Source organism: Saccoglossus kowalevskii, unplaced genomic scaffold (genome assembly GCF_978046115.1).
Source record: "Saccoglossus kowalevskii unplaced genomic scaffold, keSacKowa6.1 SCAFFOLD_496, whole genome shotgun sequence".
Classification (NCBI taxonomy): Eukaryota; Metazoa; Hemichordata; class Enteropneusta; family Harrimaniidae; genus Saccoglossus; species Saccoglossus kowalevskii.
Genome location: NW_028188847.1, coordinates 2,970 through 16,031, shown reverse-complemented (window position 1 = coordinate 16,031; position 13,062 = coordinate 2,970). Strand labels below are relative to the sequence as shown.

Below are 13,062 nucleotides of genomic sequence, written 5' to 3'. Positions count from 1 at the left end.
CTGTGTATCCAATTAAACACGTCTCCTTCCTCTCCTACTTCAGCTGGTCTGGCATCACTGTTGAAATCAACTTCGTTTCCTACTGTGACGTTACCAAACAATATATTGGAGAATGCAGCCAACTCACTTATACCGTATGTCCCAAATCCTCTTGTGTCGACTAGTTTATAATGCCAGTCACCGTAGAGGTAATCCATTAAACGAATAGTGCCCTCTCCACCTTCTGTTTTTACATCAGCCGTTCCTTTGATGTAAAACATCAAAATGTATATATTAAATATAGTTAATTATTTATTCATGTATTAATTAAAATAGTACGGGAGGCAACACATGCCATTCATACAGATGGTTACAGGTAAAAACTATTCGAAATTCAATATTTAAATTCGCATGAGTAATTCATTCATACCTCTATTGATCTCATTTATAATCCGTTCACATGTGTATATGAAGCTGCTCTTCCCAGCACCTGCAGGCCCAAATACGCCAATTTTAATAGCACCCGGCTGTTGAAATTCTAATACATCCAGACCTTCAAATGATTCAATATGATTATATTCTCCGAATGTATATTCACGCAGTTTGTTTCTTTTTAGATCGACTTTTTTAAATTCAGCTTCAAGGTTCTCTTGTTTTATTTTTTCTTGCCGCTGCTTATTTTGAGCTTCCTCTTGTTCCTTCCTAATCTCCCTTTTGATATCTTTGTCTGTGGTATCTTCATAGATGACATGTACCTGTTTGCAGAAAAGGTGCATTTTATTACTCTTTTTTATGTAAACCGCGTACAGTTGTTCATTTATTACATTCGAAAATAATACTTTGCTTTATTTTACAAGTATACTCACCTTGCTCTCTGACGAACCCATGGTGTTCAGTTATTGACATAAACATGTACAGAGGTGTTCTTAGCAGATCTTCTCACTGTCATGTGATGTATTCAGTAAGATGTGAAGGTTATTAACATCAGCAATTTTTTGTTTAAGAAAGTAGAATTACTAAGATAATGTACATTTACTTTATGTTGGTTAAACACTACACATTTAACTATTAGCATTTTCACAAGTAATCTATCATGGAACTTGAGCGACCTCGATATTCATTTTGGCAAGTATTATTACATTGTCACCACATGTACTTTGCTTGAAAACGTGAGATCACAGAGATCACTATACTGTTGAGAGGCCAGCCACATCACTAGTTTAGGTTTCACTTTAATAATTATCTGATAACTGAACAGGATAAATATATTCGCCTACTGAAATCTATAGGGAGTATATGGGAATGTAGATAAATGTCTTTTATATTTTGCCTCACATAATTGGTAATTGGGAGCTATAATTATAATCTTGAAATAATATTAACCATATAACGAAGTCATAAGTTCTAAGGCCAGTTGATCTTATTGGCAAATAAGATTGCCACGCAACTTGTATTGCTCTCCTAAATAGTGTTATATTCTCTACCATCATCGCTCACATGAATCACTCAAAAGCCTCTACTAAAACCTAGCAGGTCAGTCGTACAAAACTCATTACATCTTGCATGTGTGTCAAGTGTAAATAAAGTTTGTGAAGTGAATCAGAAAATAAAAGATGGCCACCAGTCGGGCAAAAACAAGTTGCAATACACTAAAAAATTGCACTTTGCCATGTTTAATCCAAATCCAAATTAATGTACATATGTTTAATATACTAGAATGTGTCTTTGCATGTGTGTCAAGTGTAAATAAAGTTTGTGAAGTGAATCGGAAAATAAAAGATGGCCACCAGTCGGGCAAAAACAAGTTGCAATACACTAAAAAATTGCACTTTGCCATGTTTAATCCAAATCCAAATTCATGTGCATATGTTTAATATACTAGAATGTGTCTTGTCTATATACCAAATTTGAAAAACAAATCGCTTCAGGCACCTCTGAAAAATGCCTCCGAGTGGACGAAGCACGGACGTACTGATGGCCGAAACCCAAAACATAGATAAACACAGTCGGAATACGTCCAAATGTAATAGAAGAATATAATTTGTCATTGCATAAGCAACTGTTTGACATTGCTAATCTGATTTGATAAGCAATAAAACAAAAGAAAGACAGAATAACAATATCGGCGACCTCAAATTGAGGTGTAGAGCGATGTTAAACAACCTCTGTATAAAATGAGGTGCATTTTGGTAGATATACCGAATTATTAGGTATAATAAATGAACACGAAATGTAAATACACAGAACGCTAGATATGGACAGATGGTTGTGAATATTATCTTGAAGATAATTCCTGATTGTGGCTACATTGCGACATTGCCGAAGCTTTTGTTTTCAAACCAGCCTGATTTCAATTCTTCTTGGTGTTATATTCGAGCACATCATTATAATAGCAAATGTACGTTTTACATTCAGTAACGGACAACACATATTGAAACACAGTACACTTACCTCAGTGCTGTTGCGTGAGTCAGGGATGAAATCGAATGGTGTAGAACTGAGCTTTAAAAACCTTAAATAAGCAAAGCTCAAACAATTCGTTGGAAAAGCGCCCTCTGCTTTAAAAATAACGTGTCACGGTGTGTGTGCGTGTTTGGGATTTCCAAAGTACTGACTGGCGTAAGTTTCGTAGACAAATCGTACGATGATTAATTCCATGATGAAAAAAAAATCCCACGTTTTCTGACTACTGCATGACTCCATGTATGTCACGTGACGCTCACACTCAGCTAATTAGAATATTATTTGCATGATAATGTAGTTTACATGTATAAAATACATTCGCAGTTCTCCAACTACGTTGACACACCTAAACGCAGTTCTGTCGATAAGAAGTCCACACATTTAACAACGACAGCGACGTTGTCATTATGGGGGGAGAGCAAAGTAGAGAAGAAACGGTAAGTTCGACAAACTTACATCTTTCTAAATAGATTATATTCTTATTCTCGATTGAATGTACAGATGGAGTATAGGAGAAAATGAAATCGGACATTTAAAAACAAATCGTTGCTTCAAAACAAAATTACAAGCAATGGCCCGTATACCAGTATCATACACTGGATGTCCTAATTTTACCCGCTGAATTATGGTGCCATATTAAGTATGGCTCTCCTATTATTAGGTATTCCGTGATAATAATTTGCAATCACGAATTATTTCATTATATATATTTGAATTCAGAGTGAATTAGACATTTTATTATTAAAGACAACTGCAGTTTCGTGTGTCGCTGTTATCTCGCGCTTTAATACACTTCTTAAGATGTGAAATCAGATATGTATTTGCGTCTTAAAGGTCTATTGCCAGGTGATCCGCCACCAAGATTGTCGTTGTTTATTAGTAATGTTTGTTTTTAGTTGTGTAATTTTGAGAATTCTATACACTGTGACATAAAATTACTGATGTAATATTCATGACACTTATATCCAAAGCCGGGATATGTGGTGAATCGAGAGGATTACTCGAACAGTAATTCATGAGGTCAATTTTATAATCACCGATAGCTTGAATTAATGATCTCTAGGTAGTTGTGAATGTAATTGGAAGCAGCACGGAGGTAACTATACTAACGATCCAGAACGCACTGGAACACGTAGAACGAGATAATAACGGCCCCAAATGTATGGAAACGCCGGCCAAAACAGCCTAGGAATTTACTGCGTGTCACTGTGGCATATTGTAGTAAAGCGCCATGCTTGAAACACTTAGTCTCAAAGATAAAGAACATATTATTAACTTTGGCGGCTCTCTCACAAAAGTGTTCTTTTTTGTTTTGTTTTAATTTGTGGAACTCTGGAAAGAGGCTGCAATAATTTGGTATTTTGCAGCGCAATTTGACCAAAAATTACCAACATATTTAAAATCACTACATCCTTGGTTAGTAGGTTTGACAGAAACACAACTTATTAACTCGTGTTATCGGAAAGGCAGATTTTCTATGAAAAATCCATATTTAAAATATGGTAGGATAGTTAATTGAAGATGTGAGATTGGTAGCATTAATATTATTTGGAAATGTTACATTTTAGTATGAATAAAAGTTGTCAATACTAAACTGAATGTACTATTTTTGTATTGCTAGAGGTACGTTTCTGACGACAAAAAACTACAGGATGCAATAGACAAGGAGCGGGAAAGACTCAAAGAAGAAAAATATCGAAGAGAGAAGGAACGCCAAACAAAGAAATTGGAAGCATACTTGGAAAAACAAATACCGAAACTACAAAATTATGAATTCGGTAACAGTCTGGGCAAAGATGCGTTTTCTTCCATTCCATGCAGTGATATGAAGGTTATTAAAATAGGTTCGTTTACACAGTATGTTAATGAGTTATATGTCATCAATCAGTGATACATAAATAACTACTGTGGATAATAACAATATTTTCATATTTTTGTTATTACATAGTTGTATTTGGACCAACTGGGGCTGGAAAGTCATGTTTCATAAACATGGTACAGCATGTAGTTGAAGGTCGTAGTTTCGAGCAGTGCAATGCCCAGACACAGAGTACTGGCAAAGAAGGAACTATCCATTTGGAATCACATCTGAACAACTATAATTTCCGCCTCTTGGATACGAGAGGTTTCTTCGAAGAGAGAACCTATATGTCTGAACTGGATTCCATACTGTCAGGTAAAAATTTGCCCATGGGAGTATATTTATATTGACACAGATACTGTTGTGGCACCTACATAACCGAGTTTGACCCCATTTCTTCTATGTCCTATCAATTTGTCAGAAATACACTGGAAATCGTGAAATCAGAAACTAAAGATTGACTACATGCGTGTTTATAGAGAGATTTACTGTCCATGTATAGTAAAGCATTTATAAAAAACAGAGAGATAACAATGAGTAGAACGTTATTGCAGAAAATGAGAAACTGTATATTTATTGTAGGTGGGATTAAAGTTGATGAACTCATTAAAAGAGACACAGATAACATGCAGGGACGTGTATCACCGACCGCATCACAGGTTTCATCACTGGCAGATCGGGTCCATGGCCTCATATGTGTCTTAGATTATGACGATCCAAGATTCAACATGTACAACGATCGTATGAAGGAGTACAGAAAGCAATTTAAAAAAGAAGGCGAGTTCTAAAATATGTTATCACAAAATATCAGTCGTGACAGATTTGTTATTTGAAAAGTATAATTAAGGTAGCGAGACTATTATTTGTGTTGAAAATTACGATTTTCACATTTATTTATTAATTGATGAAATGCACTATAAACGTTCATCTGACAAAGTCAACGTAACCTAGAATGTCATGTAAGTTGGTTAAAATGTAGATTTTCTGAAGGGAAGCAAGGCAGCTTCAGTAGTGTTTTCTAAAATCAACAACACAGGTTTAATTTGTGTGTCTATAAGTTTCAAAGATTAACTCAAGACAAAGCAATGTTAGGATGTGTTATCAGTAGCTATCAGACATTTGAGTGGTTTGTCTCCGCCTCTGTTTATTTCACAGATTAGTCATTTGCATATGAATGTGTTAGACACAAGGTCACACAGCCACTGAAAAAAAATCATTGATTTTAGTGTTTGCATCTGCCGATTTTATCGAACTATAGCTATCCCATTCCTTTATTTTGGTTTCCAATAGCCTTACACATTTGGATGTCCCTACACATGTTAAAACAGACCTTGGTGGGAAAACAAATCCATTGTACCGATAAACAAGCTTGAAAATCTTTGCTGTGACTTCATCGCCGTTTTCTAGGAGTTTATGTTTTTCAAAATACAAGGTCTTTAACAAAAAATAACGTATACTTATTGTCGTCGGATTAACACCAAATTTTCACAGCTTTCAGGTGACAATGAGAGGAACTTGAATGTGTCCAGACAAACTATTTCATGGATTATTTACCAATGTGTTGTGGTTTGAGTTGGGGTCAATGCGACTAAAACAGAAATTAAAATTCAGGACACTACTTTTCAAAACGCGTTACTTGAATAGAACTGACCAGACACACTCAATTTACCAGACTATTGAACAACTAGGAAAAGTGAAAACAAAACTTCTTATCACCAGCATAAATGCGTAATTATTTTTTTTTTACAAAAAAAAGTAATTTTTCACTTTTGATTAAACACACCTTTGAAAAGCTTGAAGTCTGGCGATTCCAAAAATGTATACTTTCCTGGGTCTATTTGTAGTCGTTTGGTCCCAATTAGAAGATGGAAACAAGTATGCAAATAATAGTCCCGCTACCTTAATTCATTTTTATCATAGGATATTCCCCTGTGTCAGTGGTCGTATACAAATCGCATGGCGATATCCCGGATGAAGAGGCAAAAGAAAGAACAGCTGAGGCGGCTTCAGCTATAGGGTCGCCAATAGATCGTACTTTCATTCTAAGAAATCATATTGCCAGTTCAGAAAAAGAGGTTACTGTTCCTTCTAAAGTCGCACTGATACAGGCACTTGAAACAGCCCTAATAGGAGCTGAGATGTATGTTAAAATAAAGAAACTCGCTGATACTAAGAACAGGAAAAAGACAGGTAGGATATTCAATTAATATATTGCAATCAACTGAACATTGAACACTAGCAATAGAAAAGTTATTTGTTGTACATCTCAAAAGTAATGTAAAGTTCTTTTATCCCCATTGTATTCAGATATGACGCTTGATAAGTTCTTGAAAGAAGCACGGGCAAGACATGGTTGGAAAGACGATGATGTTACCAATATAAAGGAAACATTCAACAAGAACGATATCTACGATTTAGCCAGTTTGAAATTGTTTTGGCCAGACATCAAAGATGATGTCAAGAAATGGGGAGTGCGTCTTTTTCTAGGGAAAGAATTAGAGCGAACAGATGTTCATTGAACTGGGGAGGGCAAGATTTTGCGTTGATTGTTCTATATTACTTTATAGCATTTTTTGTGGTATTAGATATTAATTTTTATATCATCATTGTATCAAATTATAACATTACTGTAATATTAGACTTACAACGTGCTATAAATTAGTAATTGAAGGTTAGGGCACAAACGGTTGCAGTAACATTTACAAACAAGCCAGAAACAATAGTTTAGCATACTTATCGGCATTAACAACGATTTGCATTTGACAAAAATGTAACTGTTTCAATCTAAATTGTTTTAGAGTGAGTTTAAATAATGAGTCAATCAACATGGGGCGAGAAAGGAAATGTGTGGAGAGTTTAGATTAACCTTGTCCATGCGGTAATCTGGCTTACGTGGTAATCCGGCTTTAATGCTTATATATTTGAGCCCCGTATTCGTTGCAAGAACAAATAATTAAATACTGTAACAATGGCCATGCGTTATACATATATGTCAAATCCTAATTATAATTTGTATATTACACATAGGCACGAATGTAATCATCTTTATTTAGAAAACTATTTTATCGTAAGGGATTGAAAACTTGTCTTTCAAACTGTTTTATGAAATAATGTAAGCGTAAACAAGCTGGTTTTGAAATGACAGACAGATACATGAGAGTGAGAGGTCGGTAAGGTCAACTCTTCAAATAATAGTATGGAACTGTCCATACTGATGACAATGTTTACTATTTGAGTTTAAGAACTAAAAAAATCTTTTTTTTTTTTTTTAAATATTGTAAACTTGACTTATCGGTTCTATAAGATTTATTAATAGTAGTATAAACCATCACTGTTAAAGTCATCACCCAGTTATTAAGCATGTAGCCGATCCGAAGAGCTGTACATCTACATGTGTCCGCTGGCGACACTTAAAGCGAGTATGCCAAGAAGACTGGTATAGTGTCATCTATCAATCGGTCTCCTCGTTTTGATCTGTTCTCAAAGGTCAAGGCTGATTTTTGTTATTGACCTCAATAACATGACATTTAAATTTATTTGATATAATGGGACCGAAAATGCTAATGCGATTTAGAAACGCGACAGAGGCATCAGACAAGTGAATTTAAATCGAAAACGTGATGGCATGCCTCTAGACTGTACACAGACGTACATTTTCACGCCTGAATAATGCATTCATTTTTTTAAACCTGCTACTTGGGGTATGTGTTATGCTTCTTCTATACATAACAGACGAACTACTATATATATATATATATATATATATATATATATATATATCAGTTCTTTTTATTTAGATCATGGCAATTTTTTGGTCAGAGCGCCCTCTAGTTTTGTGGAGAATCATGTTCATTTGGAATGCTCTGATTGGATGGAAGTTCAAGCCTAGCAAGGTGTGATAGAATTGGCCTGTTATGTTCAGATTCAAATAAGCATGAACCACTAATTTGACAGGGAAGTGATACTTATAATGCAGCAAGCTGTTCTAATTGCTGTTGTGGTAGAGTTTTTCTATTTTCCTGTCAAATGCATTTATTGGTCCACTGAAAAATGAAAATAATGTTCCCTGTAACTTAGACTCTTATTGATCAAGGCATTTTAAAAATCATGGGTGTTAACTCCCCTCAAGTTATGACCCGTTGTCCCCTACAGAATAATGGTTGCATCTAATATTAAAATAAAGATGGCGGAGTATAGCGTTGATTCATCTCGTTCTACTCTGGATTACTTGGAGTCAATAAAGATCCTAGAAAGTTAGTATTTATATGCCTGTGTGTTTTTTGTTTGTTTGTTTTTTCACTGTCTTTGACTTTCCCAGTATGTTTGTTGCTGTTGACAACAATTCAGTCCTCTGCCAGGCTTCAGTCAATGTTTTTCTTCACTACCTACCCAACTCCTCGTCGGGCACTATGTAGCTGGTGTGGTATATTTATCACAGACAGTAGGGCAATTGTCACATTTAGTGCTCCAAGAAAATATTCTCTGTCCATGTGTATTTATATAAATAGATGCAGTTTCTTTGGCTTGAATAACGATCACTGGCTTCGTACATACAGGTATACTGGTTTACCTGTTTCTAGTTGAAATATAGCCAATCTTATTAACCAAGACAGTTGGACATTTGCCACATGTCACAACACTCATTTCCAAGTGCCATAGCTTGAAACAAGTAGTCAAATCTGATATTGGCTGGAGCTTTAGTTTATATGGACATGGTAAATGGCAAACTAGATGGTCAGAAAGTAATAAAAATAATCACAGCTTTACTCCACCCACCCCACTATGAAGTAAAAGGCTGTTTATAAGGCCATGTATGATGGTTTCATTTTTCTTATGGAAAACAATTTTAATTAAAAACTTCTATGCTCCTGTACCCAACCGTGGGGGTTCATCACACTAAACAACAGGTGTCACTATTACTAAGATAAATGTACTTTTTTTTCATTAAAATTACTGAATGCTTATACATATGTACTAAAACGTTAGTTAACATTTAATATCAGGCAATGCATTGGTTCATTACCCTGGCTACGTGTTAAAATGGTTATGAATTCATTTTGGATAAGTACGTACATAACCGACCAATCTTGGACTTTATTTCAATATGTTGGTCAGGGTTCTGACCCTGTGTATTTTTCGGTGGGTACCGTTTAATTTCATTACCCTGGCTACGTGTTAAAATGGTTATGAATTCATTTTGGATAAGTACGTACATAACCGACCAATCTTGGACTTTATATTTCAATGTGTTGGTCAGGGTTCTGACCCTGTGTATTTTTCGGTGGGTACCGTTTAATTTCATTACCCTGGCTACGTGTTAAAATGGTTATGAATTCATTTTGGATAAGTACGTACATAACCGACCAATCTTGGACTTTATTTCAATATGTTGGTCAGGGTTCTGACCCTGTGTATTTTTCGGTGGGTACCGTTTAATTTCATTACCCTGGCTACGTGTTAAAATGGTTATGAATTCATTTTGGATAAGTACGTACATAACCGACCAATCTTGGACTTTATTTCAATATGTTGGTCAGGGTTCTGACCCTGTGTATTTTTCGGTGGGTACCGTTTAATTTCATTACCCTGGCTACGTGTTAAAATGGTTATGAATTCATTTTGGATAAGTACGTACATAACCGACCAATCTTGGACTTTATTTTGCATGCAGGTAAGGTACACCTACAGACATAACTGTGGACATTCAGTTCTTTTTATTTAGATCATGGCAATTTTTTGGTCAGAGCGCCCTCTAGTTTTGTGGAGAATCATGTTCATTTGGAATGCTCTGATTGGATGGAAGTTCAAGCCTAGCAAGGTGTGATAGAATTGGCCTGTTATGTTCAGATTCAAATAAGCATGAACCACTAATTTGACAGGGAAGTGATACTTATAATGCAGCAAGCTGTTCTAATTGCTGTTGTGGTAGAGTTTTTCTATTTTCCTGTCAAATGCATTTATTGGTCCACTGAAAAATGAAAATAATGTTCCCTGTAACTTAGACTCTTATTGATCAAGGCATTTTAAAAATCATGGGTGTTAACTCCCCTCAAGTTATGACCCGTTGTCCCCTACAGAATAATGGTTGCATCTAATATTAAAATAAAGATGGCGGAGTATAGCGTTGATTCATCTCGTTCTACTCTGGATTACTTGGAGTCAATAAAGATCCTAGAAAGTTAGTATTTATATGCCTGTGTGTTTTTTGTTTGTTTGTTTTTTCACTGTCTTTGACTTTCCCAGTATGTTTGTTGCTGTTGACAACAATTCAGTCCTCTGCCAGGCTTCAGTCAATGTTTTTCTTCACTACCTACCCAACTCCTCGTCGGGCACTATGTAGCTGGTGTGGTATATTTATCACAGACAGTAGGGCAATTGTCACATTTAGTGCTCCAAGAAAATATTCTCTGTCCATGTGTATTTATATAAATAGATGCAGTTTCTTTGGCTTGAATAACGATCACTGGCTTCGTACATACAGGTATACTGGTTTACCTGTTTCTAGTTGAAATATAGCCAATCTTATTAACCAAGACAGTTGGACATTTGCCACATGTCACAACACTCATTTCCAAGTGCCATAGCTTGAAACAAGTAGTCAAATCTGATATTGGCTGGAGCTTTAGTTTATATGGACATGGTAAATGGCAAACTAGATGGTCAGAAAGTAATAAAAATAATCACAGCTTTACTCCACCCACCCCACTATGAAGTAAAAGGCTGTTTATAAGGCCATGTATGATGGTTTCATTTTTCTTATGGAAAACAATTTTAATTAAAAACTTCTATGCTCCTGTACCCAACCGTGGGGGTTCATCACACTAAACAACAGGTGTCACTATTACTAAGATAAATGTACTTTTTTTTCATTAAAATTACTGAATGCTTATACATATGTACTAAAACGTTAGTTAACATTTAATATCAGGCAATGCATTGGTTCATTACCCTGGCTACGTGTTAAAATGGTTATGAATTCATTTTGGATAAGTACGTACATAACCGACCAATCTTGGACTTTATTTCAATATGTTGGTCAGGGTTCTGACCCTGTGTATTTTTCGGTGGGTACCGTTTAATTTCATTACCCTGGCTACGTGTTAAAATGGTTATGAATTCATTTTGGATAAGTACGTACATAACCGACCAATCTTGGACTTTATATTTCAATGTGTTGGTCAGGGTTCTGACCCTGTGTATTTTTCGGTGGGTACCGTTTAATTTCATTACCCTGGCTACGTGTTAAAATGGTTATGAATTCATTTTGGATAAGTACGTACATAACCGACCAATCTTGGACTTTATTTCAATATGTTGGTCAGGGTTCTGACCCTGTGTATTTTTCGGTGGGTACCGTTTAATTTCATTACCCTGGCTACGTGTTAAAATGGTTATGAATTCATTTTGGATAAGTACGTACATAACCGACCAATCTTGGACTTTATTTCAATGTGTTGGTCAGGGTTCTGACCCTGTGTATTTTTCGGTGGGTACCGTTTAATTTCATTACCCTGGCTACGTGTTAAAATGGTTATGAATTCATTTTGGATAAGTACGTACATAACCGACCAATCTTGGACTTTATTTCAATATGTTGGTCAGGGTTCTGACCCTGTGTATTTTTCGGTGGGTACCGTTTAATTTCATTACCCTGGCTACGTGTTAAAATGGTTATGAATTCATTTTGGATAAGTACGTACATAACCGACCAATCTTGGACTTTATTTCAATGTGTTGGTCAGGGTTCTGACCCTGTGTATTTTTCGGTGGGTACCGTTTAATTTCATTACCCTGGCTACGTGTTAAAATGGTTATGAATTCATTTTGGATAAGTACGTACATAACCGACCAATCTTGGACTTTATTTTGCATGCAGGTAAGGTACACCTACAGACATAACTGTGGACATTCAGTTCTTTTTATTTAGATCATGGCAATTTTTTGGTCAGAGCGCCCTCTAGTTTTGTGGAGAATCATGTTCATTTGGAATGCTCTGATTGGATGGAAGTTCAAGCCTAGCAAGGTGTGATAGAATTGGCCTGTTATGTTCAGATTCAAATAAGCATGAACCACTAATTTGACAGGGAAGTGATACTTATAATGCAGCAAGCTGTTCTAATTGCTGTTGTGGTAGAGTTTTTCTATTTTCCTGTCAAATGCATTTATTGGTCCACTGAAAAATGAAAATAATGTTCCCTGTAACTTAGACTCTTATTGATCAAGGCATTTTAAAAATCATGGGTGTTAACTCCCCTCAAGTTATGACCCGTTGTCCCCTACAGAATAATGGTTGCATCTAATATTAAAATAAAGATGGCGGAGTATAGCGTTGATTCATCTCGTTCTACTCTGGATTACTTGGAGTCAATAAAGATCCTAGAAAGTTAGTATTTATATGCCTGTGTGTTTTTTGTTTGTTTGTTTTTTCACTGTCTTTGACTTTCCCAGTATGTTTGTTGCTGTTGACAACAATTCAGTCCTCTGCCAGGCTTCAGTCAATGTTTTTCTTCACTACCTACCCAACTCCTCGTCGGGCACTATGTAGCTGGTGTGGTATATTTATCACAGACAGTAGGGCAATTGTCACATTTAGTGCTCCAAGAAAATATTCTCTGTCCATGTGTATTTATATAAATAGATGCAGTTTCTTTGGCTTGAATAACGATCACTGGCTTCGTACATACAGGTATACTGGTTTACCTGTTTCTAGTTGAAATATAGCCAATCTTATTAACCAAGACAGTTGGACATTTGCCACA

The 13,062-nt window shown here is 35.7% G+C and overlaps 2 protein-coding genes across 2 annotated transcripts; one reads left to right on the top strand and one right to left on the bottom strand.

The window, feature by feature from the left end:
- Window positions 1–5: 5 nt before the first annotated feature.
- LOC146725326 (uncharacterized) lies at window positions 6–2,674 on the bottom strand (the record flags this gene model as incomplete). The annotated part of the gene is made up of 4 exons (XM_085496431.1): window positions 2,431–2,674; window positions 846–921; window positions 410–734; window positions 6–244 (listed from the first exon to the last, which is right to left on the bottom strand). Coding segments are annotated over exons 2-4 (585 nt in total), but the record flags the coding sequence as incomplete, so codon positions are not given.
- A 61-nt stretch (window positions 2,675–2,735) lies between these two features.
- Window positions 2,736–7,995, top strand: LOC102804358 (uncharacterized). The gene is made up of 6 exons (XM_006823972.3): window positions 2,736–2,879; window positions 4,064–4,286; window positions 4,391–4,618; window positions 4,886–5,080; window positions 6,224–6,493; window positions 6,611–7,995. Exons 1-6 carry the CDS (start codon window positions 2,850–2,852, stop codon window positions 6,820–6,822), a joined length of 1,158 nt encoding a protein of 385 aa, XP_006824035.1. The 5' UTR covers window positions 2,736–2,849; the 3' UTR covers window positions 6,823–7,995.
- Window positions 7,996–13,062: the final 5,067 nt, after the last annotated feature.